The 14,590-nt window shown below is 52.4% G+C and overlaps 1 protein-coding gene across 1 annotated transcript in view; it reads right to left on the reverse strand.

Moving 5' to 3' along the window:
- The window catches only part of ERLEC1 (endoplasmic reticulum lectin 1), an 89,919-nt gene that overhangs the window by 26,095 nt on the left and 49,234 nt on the right, over positions 1–14,590 (reverse strand). Inside the window, exons 7-8 of the mRNA XM_075339346.1 lie at positions 7,322–7,545; positions 7,066–7,195 (exon numbers count right to left, since the gene is read on the reverse strand). Of these exons, the coding sequence (XP_075195461.1) occupies positions 7,066–7,195; positions 7,322–7,545 (354 nt within the window). The remainder of the gene's footprint in view (positions 1–7,065; positions 7,196–7,321; positions 7,546–14,590) is intronic.

Below are 14,590 nucleotides of genomic sequence, written 5' to 3' on the forward strand. Positions count from 1 at the left end.
GAGACGAAGTTGAGGGCCCCTCATAACGAGCCCGCTTAGGTTGTCTGGGACTGTTGTCCGAGTCAGAATCGTCACCCTGGGGTGCATGTGACACCCCCGGAGCTTGGAAGTGTTCCAGCTGAGGGGGACCAGGGAGCAATGATGCCACAGTGTCCATGGTCTGAGTTACTGGTCTAGACTGCAATGTTTCAAGAATCTTTGACATGGTCATAGACATTCTGTCAGCAAAAGCTGCAAACTCCGTTCCTGTCACCTGGACAGCATTCACAGGTGGTACACCCTGGGTCACGTCCAGCAGAGGCCCCGGCTGTGCAAGTTGCACAGGGGCCGAGCACTGCACACAATGGGGGTCAGTGGAACCTGCCGGTAGAGCAGCCCCACATGCGGTACAGGCAGCATATAATGTCTGTGCCTTGGCACCCTTGCGTTTTGCGGACGACATGCTGTTGCCTCCTTGTAATCTAGGAGGGTATATAGCCGAGAATCACCAGCGACCGTACAGTACAAAGTATTTGCAAACACAAAATACTCAGTATACAAACGGCACAAGTGGGGGTGAGCCCTTGAGGGCTGCTTACCGCCTGCTGAACAGCGGGTATGAGGCCGTAGAATCCCGTGTCTGGGTCTCCCCGTCTCCCCTCTGCAGCTCAGCGTGCAGGCAGGAATGGCTGCCGGCGTTCTGTGAAGAGGGGCGGACCGTGGGCGTGCCACAAACAAAGAGCGGGAAACTGCGTCCTACTGTGCCTGGTGTGAGGGCTGGAGTATGTAAAAAAGACTCCAGCCCTCAGCGCTGATGCTCTGTGCAGCGTCCCGCCCTCCTCCTGACTGGCAGGTGCGGAGGCGGGAACGAACGAACTAGGCCGCAAAAGCCGGGGACTGTAGTAATAAGCGCGGCCGTGATATATGCACGGTCAGCGCGGAAGTCCCCGGCGCACCACAAGTCCCAGCCGCGTCGCAGTCCCAGCGGCCGGCGCGACCGTTCTCCCTGAGTCTACCCACTCAGCTAAGCTGAAGTGAGGAAATGGCACAAGCGCAGCAGCGCTGTTGTCCCCGGCGCACTAACACACCCAGCAGTGCTGCGGTGTGCGCGCGTATGCACGGGGACACAGAGTACCTTGACGGAGCAGGGCCATGTCCCTGACGATACTCAGCTCCATATCCAGCGGCTTCTCCAGGGGCTGCGGATGGAGCACGGTCTCAGTGCCTGGAGACCGGTAAAATCCCACTTCGCCCAGAGCCCTAATGGGGATGGGGAAGGAATCAGCATGTGGGCTCCAGCCTCCGTACCCGCAATGGGTACCTCAACCTTAACAAGCACCACCGACAGAAAGTGGGGTGAGAAGGGAGCATGCTGGGGGCCCTGTATGGGCCCTCTTTTCTTCCATCCGACATAGTCAGCAGCTGCTGCTGACTAAATAGTGGAGCTATGCGTGCGTGTCTGACCTCCTTCGCACAAAGCAAAAACTGAGGGACCCGTGCTCCCACGGGGGGGTGTATAGCCAGAAGGGGAGGGGCCTTACACTTTTAAGTGTAGTACTTTGTGCGGCCTCCGGAGGCAGTAGCTATACACCCAATTGTCTGGGTCTCCCAATTAGGAGCGAAAAAGAAAACGGACCTTGCGAGAGAAGGTCTGGGCGATCCGGGAGATGCCACGGCACTTCTACGGACAGACGGAGCAGGTCTGGTTACCAAGCTCGCCTGGGCCAGTCTGGAGCAATGATTATGACCCGACGGCCCTCCATTCTGATCTTGCGCAGGACTCTGGGCAAGAGAGCTAGAGGGGGAAACACGTAGGCCAGACGGAACTGGGACCAATCCTGAACCAGCGCGTCCGCTGCCAAGGCCTGAGGATCGTGGGAGCGAGCCACGTAAACCGGGACCTTGTTGTTGTGCCGGGATGCCATGAGATCCACTTCCGGAGTGCCCCACTTGCGGCAGATTGACCGGAACACTGCTGGATGCAGGGCCCACTCGCCGCTGTCCACGGTTTGACGGCTGAGATAATCTGCCTCCCAGTTTTCTACGCCTGGGATGTGGACTGCGGATATGGTGGACTTGGAGTCCTCCGTCCACTGAAGGATACGTTGAACCTCCAACATTGCTAGGCGGCTGCGAGTCCCGCCCTGGTGATTGATGTAGGCAACTGGTGTCGCGTTGTCTGACTGGACTCGAATGTGCTTGCCCGCCAACAGGTGGTGAAAGGCTACGAGAGCTAGGAGCACCGCTCTGATTTCCAGCACATTGATCGAGAGGGCTGATTCGGACGGAGTCCAAGTGCCCTGTGCTCGGTGGTGGAGAAACACTGCTCCCCAGCCGGATAGACTGGCATCCGTGGTGAGAATCACCCAGGACGGAATCAGAAAGGAGCGTCCCTGGGATAGAGAGAGGGGCCGAAGCCACCACTGAAGAGAGCCCCTGGTCTGTGGCGACAGAGCCACTAGCCTGTGCAAGGAAGAGGTCCGCTTGTCCCAACAGCGGAGAATGTCCAGCTGCAGAGGACGCAGATGGAACTGGGCAAAGGGAACCGCTTCCATTGATGCCACCATCTGACCCAGCACCTGCATGAGGTGCCTGATGGAATGACGGCGGGGCCTCAACAGAGAGCGCACCGCCAGATGAAGGGACTGCTGTTTGACTAAGGGCAGCTTCACAAGTGCCGTCAGAGTCTCGAATTGCATCCCTAGGTACGTAAGTTTCTGGGTCGGGGTCAGAGTGGACTTGGGCAGATTGACAAGCCACCCGAATTGAACAAGCGTGGCGAGAGTGAGCGAGACACTCCGCTGACAGTCTGCACTGGATGAAGCCTTGACTAGAAGGTCGTCCAGGTAAGGAATCACTGCCAACCCCTGGAGGTGCAGAACCGCAACCACTGCTGCCATGACCTTGGTGAATACTCGAGGGGCCGTGGCTAACCCGAAGGGGAGAGCCACGAATTGGAAATGTTCCTCTCCGATTGCAAAACGTAGCCAACGCTGGTGTGAAACTGCAATTGGCACATGCAAATAGGCATCTCTGATGTCGATGGATGCAAGAAAATCTCCTTGAGTCATTGAGGCAATGACTGATCGCAGAGATTCCATGCGAAAGTGCCGCACCTGAACATGCTTGTTGAGAAGCTTGAGATCCAGGATGGGCCGGAAGGAACCGTCCTTCTTGGGGACTAGGAAGAGATTTGAGTAGAAACCTCTGAACCGTTCCCGGGCGGGAACCGGTACAATTACTCCGTTGGCCTGCAAGGATGCCACGGCCTGAGAGAAGGCGGCGGCCTTGGAGCAGGGGGGAGTGGACAGAAAAAATCTGTTTGGCGGGCTGGAAGAGAATTCTATCCTGTAGCCGTGGGAGATGATATCCCGCACCCACTGATCGGAGACGTGTTGAAACCACACGTCGCCAAAGTGGGAGAGCCTGCCACCGACCAAGGACGTTGCTGGCGCGGCCAGATAGTCAAGAGGAGGCTGCCTTAGTGGCAGCGGCTCCTCCGTTCTTCTGAGGACGCGGCTTCGTGCGCCAGCTGGGTTTTTGATCCTTGGCTGAGTTAGTGGACGAGGCTGAGGGCTTAGAGGATGACCAGTTAGAAGAACGAAAGGAACGAAACCTCGACTGGTTCCTACCCTGAACAGGTTTCCTGGTTTTAGTTTGTGGCAAGGAAGTACTCTTCCCGCCAGTAGCCTCCTTAATAATTTCATCCAGTTGTTCACCGAACAGCCGGGACCCAGCAAAAGGGAGCCCAGCAAGATACTTCTTGGAAGAAGCGTCTGCTTTCCACTCTCGAAGCCACAAGATCCTGCGGATCGCGAGGGAATTAGCGGAAGCCACCGCCGTGCGGTGAGAAGCCTCCAGAATGGCAGACATGGCATAGGATGAAAAAGCCGAAGCCTGGGAAGTTAAGGCAACCATTTCGGGCATAGAGTCCCTGCTGAGGGAATGCATCTCCGCCAGAGAAGCAGAGACGGCCTTAAAAGCCCACACTGCTGCAAAAGACGGGGAGAACGAGGCCCCTGCCGCTTCATAAACAGATTTGGCCAGAAGGTCAACCTGGCGGTCAGTGGAATCCTTAAGTGAGGTGCCATCCGCCACAGATACAACTGTCCGGGCTGAGATTCTAGACACCGGAGGATCTACCTTTGGTGAATGAGCCCACTCCTTGACCACCTCTGGTGGAAAGGGAAAACGGTCATCAGAACTGCGCTTTGGAAAGCGTTTGTCAGGACAGGCCCTGAGTTTGGTCACAGTGGCCTGAAAACTGGAGTGGTTAAAAAACACATACTCCTTGCTCTCTTAGGTGAGGTAAACTGGTGTTTTTCTACCAGAGAGGCTTGTTCCTCTGACACTGGGGGATTGAGGTCCAGTACGGAATTAATGAACGCAATCAAATCACTAACATCTGCATCACCTTCGGTTAGATCAATGGGGTACATAGAAGCGTCTGAGCCCACAGTAAAGGCATCCTCCTCGCCCTGCGATTCAGCTCGTGAATCAGAGCCGTGGGACGAGGAAGGAGAAGAGTCCCTGCGTCTCCGTTTAGGAGGACGGGGTCTGGGAACAGATGAAAAATCCTCTGTGAGCTCTGCACAGCGAGTCGGAGCAGCAGAGGCGCCCTGAGAAGGGGGCTGATGAATGGTCAGCAGAGTCCGGGACAGCTGTCCCATGGAGTCGTCAAAGGACTGGGAGATAGCATTAGAAAACGATGCTACCCAAGCCGGGGGTTCAGCCACCGGGGCTGGAGCAGCCGGAGGGACCCCTGGGGAGACTCCAGGCTGAGGCACCACCATGTTAGAGCAGGCAACACAATGTGGATATGTGCTCGGTTCAGGCAGTATGAGCTTACATGCAGTGCATATTGTGTACAGCCTTGCAGCCTTGCTCCTAGTGACAGACATGCTGCTGAGGTGGAGGCTCTGCAGTAAAGAACACACTCTTTCAGAATGACCCCCAGAGAGTGTATAAAAAAGTCCACAACCAGAGGTTGTGGCTTACCAGACCGTTTTGTGTGCCCTCCGGATTCCACAGTTTGGACCCCCAGACAGATTGCAGAGCTGCAGCAGCCAGCGCTGATCAGTGCGTGAACGCTGATAAAATGGCGCCGGAGAGAGGGGGGGGGGGGGATTAGTCCAAGAGCGGGAACCGGAGGGCCAAGGAGAAATACAGGGGAGGGAAACATCTCCTCAGAGAGGAGTGTCCTCCCCTGTGCTGAACGGCCGGTGGGCAGCGCCGCACTGTTCCCCTGCATGACTGACATGCAGGGGCAGTGAAACCGAAAGTAGGCCGCAGCCGAAGCCGGGGCCTAAATTTTTCCATGTGGCCGACAAGCAGGCACCCTCGGCGCGGTTCTCAGGAAAAAACCAGAGAACCGGCCGGAAATTACAGCAAAGTAAATAACACACTCTCCCCACAATAAATGTACCATGGACCCCTCAATAACGTCTCAATACTTAGCTTATGAGACGCAGGACCAGGTCCCTGAGGGATGAGCGCTCCGTCCGGCAGGGTCCTGAAAGGGCTGCGGATGGAGACCGGTCTCCTGCAAAGCAGTGAGAACCGTGATGGCTCCCACTTCAAGCCAGAGCCCGAGGGATGGTGAAGGAGCGCGGCATGTAAGGCTCCAGCCTTGTAAAATCAACCACCGCCGACACAGTGGGGTGAGAAGGGACATGCCGGGAGTCCAGGTTGGACCCGCTTTTCTTCCAATTCTTTAAAATCAAAAATCAAAAGAGAATGCATGTGTGGATGTGTGACCTCCTGAACACAAAGCATTGAACTGGCTATATTTGGTTATCCAAGGGGTGTATATGCTAGGAGGGAGGAGCTACACTTTTTAGTGTAGTACTTTGTGTGTCCTCCGGAGGAAGAAGCTATACACCCATGGTCTGGGTCTCCCATAAGGAACGATGAAGAAAAGGATGGATCTACGTGTGGCCAAACATTTTTGTAGTCCAGACCACAGCATCATGGACATGAAATTGCTGGTATTGAAAGGAAATTTCAAATCCCAGAGAGACAGGAGACTCTCAGAATACAAACTTATGATGACTTTTGACACATTCAGAGCAGGAATGAATGTGTCACATGGATTTATGTCTTTTTACATCAATTAAGAAATGTGCTCCTCTCAGACCATCTGGGGGCATCACAACTGGACCAGACCCCAATCAGAGGACAATACAACTTTCACACTGCTTATCTATGAACTGCAGCAATATTTATGGCCACAACAGTTTGTCTTCTTGCCATAGTGATAGTTCTGCTTCACATAACTTGTCTTGTTTACTGCCCCATTCTATGACCTGTTGTGTATAAATATGTGACTCTTCAGAATTTTGTGTTATAGTGAGCCTGATGAAGAGACCTGAGTAGTCTCGAAAGCTTGCTATATATGACCATCTTTTCAGTTAGCCATTAAAAGGTATCAACCACTGAGGACTCTGTTCTTTTAAACATTTTTTTTTATCTCACTGGCTAACATGGTACAAAGATACAGTATATTTTAGGGTATGTGCACACATTCATTATCTGCATCAGAAAAATCTGCTGCAAATACTGCTTTGTTGGGAAAAACACAGCATAAAATGTATACATTATTTGCATGCATTTTCCCCCATTTATTACTATGGGTGAATCTGCAGCAAAAGCACCGATTGAAATAACATGCTGATTTAAGTCTGCTGCAAATCTGCAAGGAAAAAATGAGCAACATGTGCATGAGATTTCAGGACAAATAGCAGAAAAACGCAACGCAAATGTGACAAAACCGCAACGTGTGTACAGACCCTTAAGCATCACCCCTTTTCAGCAACACCCAGACACTGTCTATAGAGGCGCAAAAAGTGTCTAAACTAGATAATAAATCTGGTATTTCTTGACGACAATGATCAGTTTTATACAGCCAGTATTGGAGGATCCTCTGATCCCGGCTGTTAGAGGAAATGCTTGTCAGAGTGAATGCAGACGAGCTGTTTGTGATCACACAAAATAAGAGCATGTAAGTCTATGGGTAAGATATTAGTTCGGACGACATTTAGCACGTGTCTGGCCAACTTAACCCATTTACAGCAATAATTTGGCTACCTCTTTATTGGGCTTGAATGGTGGCTTGATCATTTCCCGCTGTTGTTCAAGTTTCTCCAGGCTTTGTGGTCTTAGAGGTGACCCTGGCATTGACTGGCAAAAAATATCATTTATAGGAGAGGTCTTAAACCTGTGCAAAATAGAGACAAATTGTAATGTAGTTATAACACAGTCCGACTATTTACATACAGCATTTTCCAATGGTAAAATATTAGAATAACCACATTAATATGGATGGATATCTAGGGTGACGGACCTGTAGTTTGGATGAGTACAGAGAAGAGGCGTCAGTATCACCACCTCATATTCACACGTGATGACTTCTGCTACAGACAGGATCTCATGTTTGGCATCTGGGTGACAGATGTACATCACGGTCGTGGTCCGGGCCTGGTTTTGTTTCAAGGTGCATGGTGTTCCATTCCCCATTTCTATAGGGAAATATGGCGTCATTTGTCCTTCAATGTTTTTGGTGGGGATCTAAAAGAAAGCAAAGATATCACTACAATAAAGAGAATTTTGTTTACTTACCGTAAATTCTTTTTCTTATAGTTCCGACATGGGAGACCCAAACCATGGGTGTATAGCTTCTGCCTCCGGAGGACACACAAAGTACTACACTCAAATGTGTAGCTCCTCCCTCCGGGCTATATACACCCCCTGGATGACAATCTACCCAGTTCAGTGCAAAAGCTGAAGGAGGACATCCACCCATAAGTAGAGATAGAGTAAACTCGGAATAACCGTAACTCTGACTACTAACAACAGCCGGTGAAACACACGGAACAAAAAAACTGCCAAGAGGCAACAGGGAGGGTGCTGGGTCTCCCATGTCGGAACTATAAGAAAAAGAATTTACGGTAAGTAAACAAAATTCTCTTTTTCTTTATCGTTCCTTATGGGAGACCCAAACCATGGGACGTTCCAAAGCAGTCCATGGGTGGGAATAAACCAACTGAGAAGTAGGCAAAACCTAACTTCACAAATGGGCGACAGCCGCCTGAAGAATGCGTCTGCCCAAGCTCGCATCTGCCGAAGCATGAGCATGCACTTGGTAGTGCTTCGAAAAAAAGTGTGCAGACTGGACCACGTGGCAGCCTGACAAACCTGCTGAGCCATAGCCTGGTGCCTGAAAGCCCAGGAGGCACCGACAGCTCTGGTCGAGTGCGCCTTAATCCCTGGCGGGGGAGGCACCTGAGAACACTGGTAGGCATCGGTGATAGCCGACCTGATCCAACGAGCTAGGGTCGGTTTAGAAGCAGCGAGACCCTTGCGCTGACCAGTGGTTAGCACAAAAAGTGAGGTGCACCGCCTAAAAACGGTGGTGCGTGACACATAGATTCGGAGCGCCCGCACCAAATCCAAGGTATGCAACGCCTTTTCAAAGCGATGCACAGGGGCCGGACAAAGAGAAGGCAATGAAATGTCCTGGTTAAGGTGGAAAGGAGACACCACCTTAGGGAGAAAGTCCGGAGACGGACGAAGAACCACCTTGTCTTGGTGAAACACCAAAAAGGGGGATTCCGAAGAGAGCGCAGCCAAATCAGAGACTCTCCTGAGAGAAGTTATGGCTACTAGAAAAACAACTTTCTGTGAAAGTCGAAACAAGGGAACCTCCCTGAGGGGCTCAAAGGGGGGTTTCTGTAAGGCCGTAAGGACCAGATTAAGGTCCCAGGGATCCAAGGGCCGCCGGTAAGGAGGAATGATGTGAGATGCGCCCTGCATGAAAGTGCGCACCTGAGCCAGTCGGGCGATACGCCGCTGGAACAATACCGACAGAGCCGACACCTGTCCCTTGAGGGAATTGAGGGACAGTCCTAGCTGTAGACCGGACTGTAGAAAAGACAGGATGGTCGGCAGGGAGAACGGCCAAGGAGCATGGTCGGAAGAGCGACACCAGGACAGGAAAATCCTCCAAGTCCTGTGGTAAATCTTGGCCGAGGAAGACTTCCGAGCCTGAGTCATGGTGGAGATGACCTCAGAGGGAATGCCTGAAGCCGTTAGGATCCAGGACTCAAGAGCCACGCCGTCAATCTGAGAGCCGCAGAATTCTGGCGGAAGAACGGACCTTGAGAGAGAAGGTCTGGGCGGTCCGGGAGATGCCACGGCACCTCTGCGGACAGGCGGAGCAGGTCTGGGTACCAAGCTCGCCTGGGCCAGTACGGAGCAATGAGTATGACTCGACGGCCCTCCATTCTGATCTTGCGCAGAACCCTGGGCAAGAGCGCTAGAGGGGGAAACACATAGGCCAGACGGAACTGAGACCAATCTTGAACCAGTGCGTCTGCTGCGAAGGCTTGAGGATCGTGGGAGCGAGCCACGTAAACCGGAACCTTGTTGTTGTGCCGTGATGCCATTAGGTCCACTTCCGGAGTGCCCCACTTGCGGCAGATTGATCTGAACACTGACGGGTGCAGGGCCCACTCGCCGCTGTCCACGGTTTGACGGCTGAGGTAATCGGCCTCCCAGTTTTCCACGCCTGGGATGTGGACTGCAGACATGGTGGACTTGGAGTCCTCCGTCCACTGGAGGATTCGTTGAACCTCCAACATTGCCAGACGGCTGTGAGTCCCGCCCTGGTGATTGATGTAGGCAACCGCTGTCGCGTTGTCCGACTGAACTCGAATGTGCTTGCCCGCCAACAGGTGGTGAAAGGCTAGGAGAGCTAGAAACACAGCTCTGATCTCCAGCACATTGATCGAGAGGGCTGATTCGGACGAAGTCCAAGTGCCCTGTGCTCGGTGATGGAGAAATACTGCTCCCCAACCGGAGAGGCTGGCATCCGTGGTGAGGATCACCCAGGACGGAGTCAGGAAGGAGCGTCCCTGAGACAGAGAGAGGGGCCGAAGCCACCACTGAAGGGAGCTCCTGGTCTGTGACGACAGAGCCACCTGCCTGTGCAAGGAAGAGATCCGCTTGTCCCAACAGCGGAGAATGTCCAGCTGCAGGGGACGCAGATGGAACTGAGCAAAGGGAACCGCTTCCATGGACGCCACCATCTGACCCAGCACCTGCATGAGGTGTCTGATGGAATGACGGCGGTGCCTCAGCAGAGAGCGCACCGCCAGACGAAGGGACTGCTGTTTGACTAAGGGCAACTTGACAAGTGCCGGCAGAGTCTCGAATTGCATCCCTAGGTACAAAAGCACCTGGGTCGGGGTCAGAGTGGACTTGGGCAGGTTGACAAGCCACCCGAACTGAACTAGCGTGGCGAGAGTGAGAGAGACACTCCGCTGGCAGTCTGCACTGGATGAGGCCTTGACTAGAAGGTCGTCCAGGTAAGGAATCACTGCCAACCCCTGGAGGTGCAGGACCGCAACCACTGCTGCCATGACCTTGGTGAATACTCGAGGGGCCGTGGCTAAGCCGAAGGGGAGAGCCACGAATTGGAAATGTTCCTCTCCGATCGCAAAGCGTAGCCAACGCTGGTGTGAAACCGCAATAGGCACATGCAGATAGGCATCTCTGATGTCGATGGATGCCAGAAAATCTCCTTGGGTCATTGAGGCAATGACCGATCTCAGAGATTCCATGCGAAAGTGCCGCACCTGAACATGCTTGTTGAGAAGCTTGAGATCCAGGATGGGTCGGAAGGAACCGTCCTTTTTGGGGACTAGAAAGAGGTTTGAGTAGAAACCGCTGAACCGTTCCCGGGCGGGAACCGGAACAATTACACCGTTGGCCTGCAGGGATGCCACGGCCTGAGAGAAGGCGGCGGCTTTGGAGCAGGGGGGGGTGGACAGAAAAAATCTGTTCGGCGGGCTGGAAGAAAATTCTATCCTGTAGCCGTGGGAGATGATATCCCGCACCCACTGATCGGAGACGTGTTGCAACCACACGTCGCCAAAGTGGGAGAGCCTGCCACCGACCAAGGACGTTGCTGGCGCGGCTAGATAGTCACGAGGAAGCTGCCTTAGTGGCAGCGGCTCCTCCGGTCTTTTGAGGACGCGGCTTTGCGCGCCAGTTGGATTTACGATCCTTGGCTGCGGTAGTGGACGAGGCCGAGGGCTTAGAGGACGACCAGTTAGAGGAACGAAAGGAACGAAACCTCGATTGGTTCCTGCCCTGGACAGGTTTCTTGGGTTTAGCTTGTGGCAGGGAAGTACTCTTCCCGCCAGTAGCTTCCTTAATTATGTCATCCAGCTGTTCCCCAAACAGCCGGGACCCAGCAAAAGGGAGACTCGCAAGGTACTTCTTAGAGGAAGCGTCTGCTTTCCACTCTCGAAGCCACAAGATCCTGCGGATCGCGAGGGAGTTAGCGGAGGCCACCGCAGTGCGGTGAGAAGCCTCCAGGATGGCAGACATGGCGTAGGATGCAAAAGCCGAAGCTTGAGAAGTTAAGGCATCCGTCTCAGGAATAGAGTCCCTGGAGAGGGAATGAATCTCCGCCAGAGAGGCAGAGACTGCCTTAAGAGCCCACACTGCCGCAAAAGACGGGGAGAACGAGGCTCCTGCCGCCTCATATACAGACTTGGCCAGAAGGTCAACCTGGCGGTCAGTGGGATCCTTAAGAGAAGTGCCATCAGCCACAGCTACGACTGTGCGGGCTGAGATTCTGGACACCGGAGGGTCTACCTTTGGGGACTGGGCCCAGTCCTTAACCACCTCCGGTGGAAAAGGAAAACGGTCATCTGAACTACGCTTCGGAAAACGTTTGTCAGGACAGGCCCTGGGCTTGTTAACAGTGGTCTGAAAGCTGGAGTGGTTAAAAAAAACATACTCCTAGGTTTCTTAGGAGAGGTAAACTGGTGTACCTCTACCAGAGAGGGTTGTTCCTCTGACTCTTGTGGGTTGAGGTTCAGTACGGAGTTAATGGACGCAATCAAGTCACTAACATCCGCATCACCCTCAGACAAGTCAATGGGGTACATAGAGGCAGCGTCTGAGCCCACAGTAAACGAATCTTCCTCGCCCTGCACCTCGGCCTGTGAATCAGAGCCGTGGGACGAGGAAGGAGAAGGTTCCCTGCGTCTCCGTTTAGGGGGACGGGGTCCTAGGACATGCTCTGAGGGCTCTGCAGAGCTAGGAGCCGCAGAGACACCCTGAGAGGGGGGCTGATGCATGGACAGCAGTGTCCGGGACAGCTGCCCCATGGAGTCGGCAAAAGACTGGGAAATAGCTTGTGAAAAGGAAGCTACCCAAGCCGGGGGTTCAGCCACCTGGGCCGGAGCAGCCAGAGGGACCCCTGCTTGGGTAGCTCCAGGCTGAGACACAAACATGTTAGCACAGGCATCACAATGTGGGTATGTGCTAGGCTCTGGCAGAATGAGCTTACATGCAGTGCATATAGCGTACATGTTTGCAGCCTTGCTCCTAGTGACAGAATGCTGCTGAGGTGGAAGCTCTGCAGCCAGAATACACTCCTGTAGAATGCCTGAGAGTGTAATAAAAGTGCACAACCAGAGGTTGTGGCTTACCAGCCCGTGCTCTCTGTGTGCCCTCCGGATTCCACCGCTCTCCTATGAAGCGTCAGCCTTCCTAACAGTATGCAGCTGCAGCATCCAGCGCCCTCCAGTGAAAGAACGCTGAGAAAATGGCACTGGGAGAAAGAGAGGGGGCGTGTATAAGCCCACGAGCGGGAAAAACGGAGGGCAGAGAGATACAGGAAGAAATACAGGGGAGGGAACATCTCCCCAGAGAGGAGTGCCCTCCCCTCTGCTGGTCGGGCGGTGGGCGGCGCTGTATGCAAAACATGCAGAGAAGCCAAAACCGAAACTAGGCCCAAACTGAAGCCGGGGCCTAGATTTTAAAATGCGGCCGACGAGCAGGCACCTTCGGCGCGGTTCTCAGGGGAAACCCCCAGAACCGGCCGGAATTTACAGTAATGCTAAAACACATACTGTCCCCCTAATAAAAGTACCCGGGACCCCTGAAAAACGTCTCAATACTTAGCTTTTTGAGACGCAGGGCCATGTCCCTGGAGAGGGGGGAAATGCTCCTTCCAGCAGGAACCAGACAGGGCTGCGGATGGAGACCGGCCTTCTGCAAGCAGAGAGGACCGTGGAGGCTCCCACTTCAAACAGAGCCTCGACAGAGGGTGTGAAGGAGCGCGGCATGTGAAGGCTCCAGCCTTATAAAGTCAACCTTAACAGCACCCGACAGAGTGGGGTGTGAAGGGACATGCCGGGAGTCCGGACTGGACCCGCTTTTCTTCCAAATCTTTAAAATTAAAATAAAAAAATATCAGAGAATGCAAGTGTGTGTACCTCCTGAAACACAAAGCATTGAACTGGGTAGATTGTCATCCAGGGGGTGTATATAGCCCGGAGGGAGGAGCTACACATTTGAGGGTAGTACTTTGTGTGTCCTCCGGAGGCAGAAGCTATACACCCATGGTTTGGGTCTCCCATAAGGAACGATAAAGAAAGTATTTTATTCAAAAATTTGGGGTAATTCTGAATTAAAGGTTAACATTGCTCCCTGATAATGGAAATATATGTTCCCGGGTAACCAACAATGACATTTTTTGATAGAGGATATCCTCTATTTAGTAGTGCTTGTCAGGGGGCACCAAGTTTTTGTGACCCCCACTGATCACTTAGACCAAGGGGCAGCAGCTCTTAGTTCTTCATTTCCATTGTACTGATCTGTGGGTTTTCATATAATCCAGACAACACTATTCAGATTAAAGTAAAATATATCTTTGTACCGTTTTTATTCAGATTAATAAACAGGGGCCATAACAGATCAGAAAATATGTAAACTTTTAGTTGCCTTTTCTCTTCAATGGATCATACTTCTTAGTGGCCGTCAGAAAACACAAAATTCACTTTGCCAATATTACATGCTATATACGCTCTAACTTGACGATATTGTCATCAGTATGAAATTCTACACAAATATCAGGGGAAAAGGGGCAGCTCACATCTCTATGACTATGACAAGCATAGGTGATCAGATTATGGAGAAGGAAAGCTGCAGACAAAATCCTGAGACCCCCCGCTAACATTAAAGGGGTACTCCCATCTCAAAGATCCTATCCCATTATGTAGTTGGTGTTATAATAAGAATATTAGCAAATATCTTCAATTAGAAATGTCTTATAGTTATCCTGATGTAGCCATGTCTCTTACCTCATGTGCAGGGCATTGCAGCTTAGGTTTCCATGGTTACAACGAAGCCCATTTAACTAACAGTAAGGACACACGGCGAGTAAAACTGAGCAAGTGGAATGCGATAAAAAAAAATATATATATATCACATTCCACTTGGCCCCATGTTATACTTCCATGAGCGATTTTTTTTTCTCAGCTGCCACTGTTTTCTCTCAGACCGAGAAAACAATTGCAGCATGCTGCAGGTGGAATCAGATTCCTTTTCACTTGCACCCATACAAGTCTATGGGTGTGAGAGACGCATCACATTGCACTTGCGTTACACTAAAGTGCAGTGCAATACATGCATCAGCTGATAATGGAGGAGATAGGGAGATTAGTCCCTCCCTCTCCTCTACAGCTGTGATCCGATTGCAGGATCACATCACAGTATAATGATACTCTGCTTAGACTCGCGGCAGAGTGGGAGC

This window comes from Anomaloglossus baeobatrachus, chromosome 3, assembly GCF_048569485.1.
Source record: "Anomaloglossus baeobatrachus isolate aAnoBae1 chromosome 3, aAnoBae1.hap1, whole genome shotgun sequence".
Classification (NCBI taxonomy): domain Eukaryota; kingdom Metazoa; phylum Chordata; class Amphibia; order Anura; family Aromobatidae; genus Anomaloglossus; species Anomaloglossus baeobatrachus.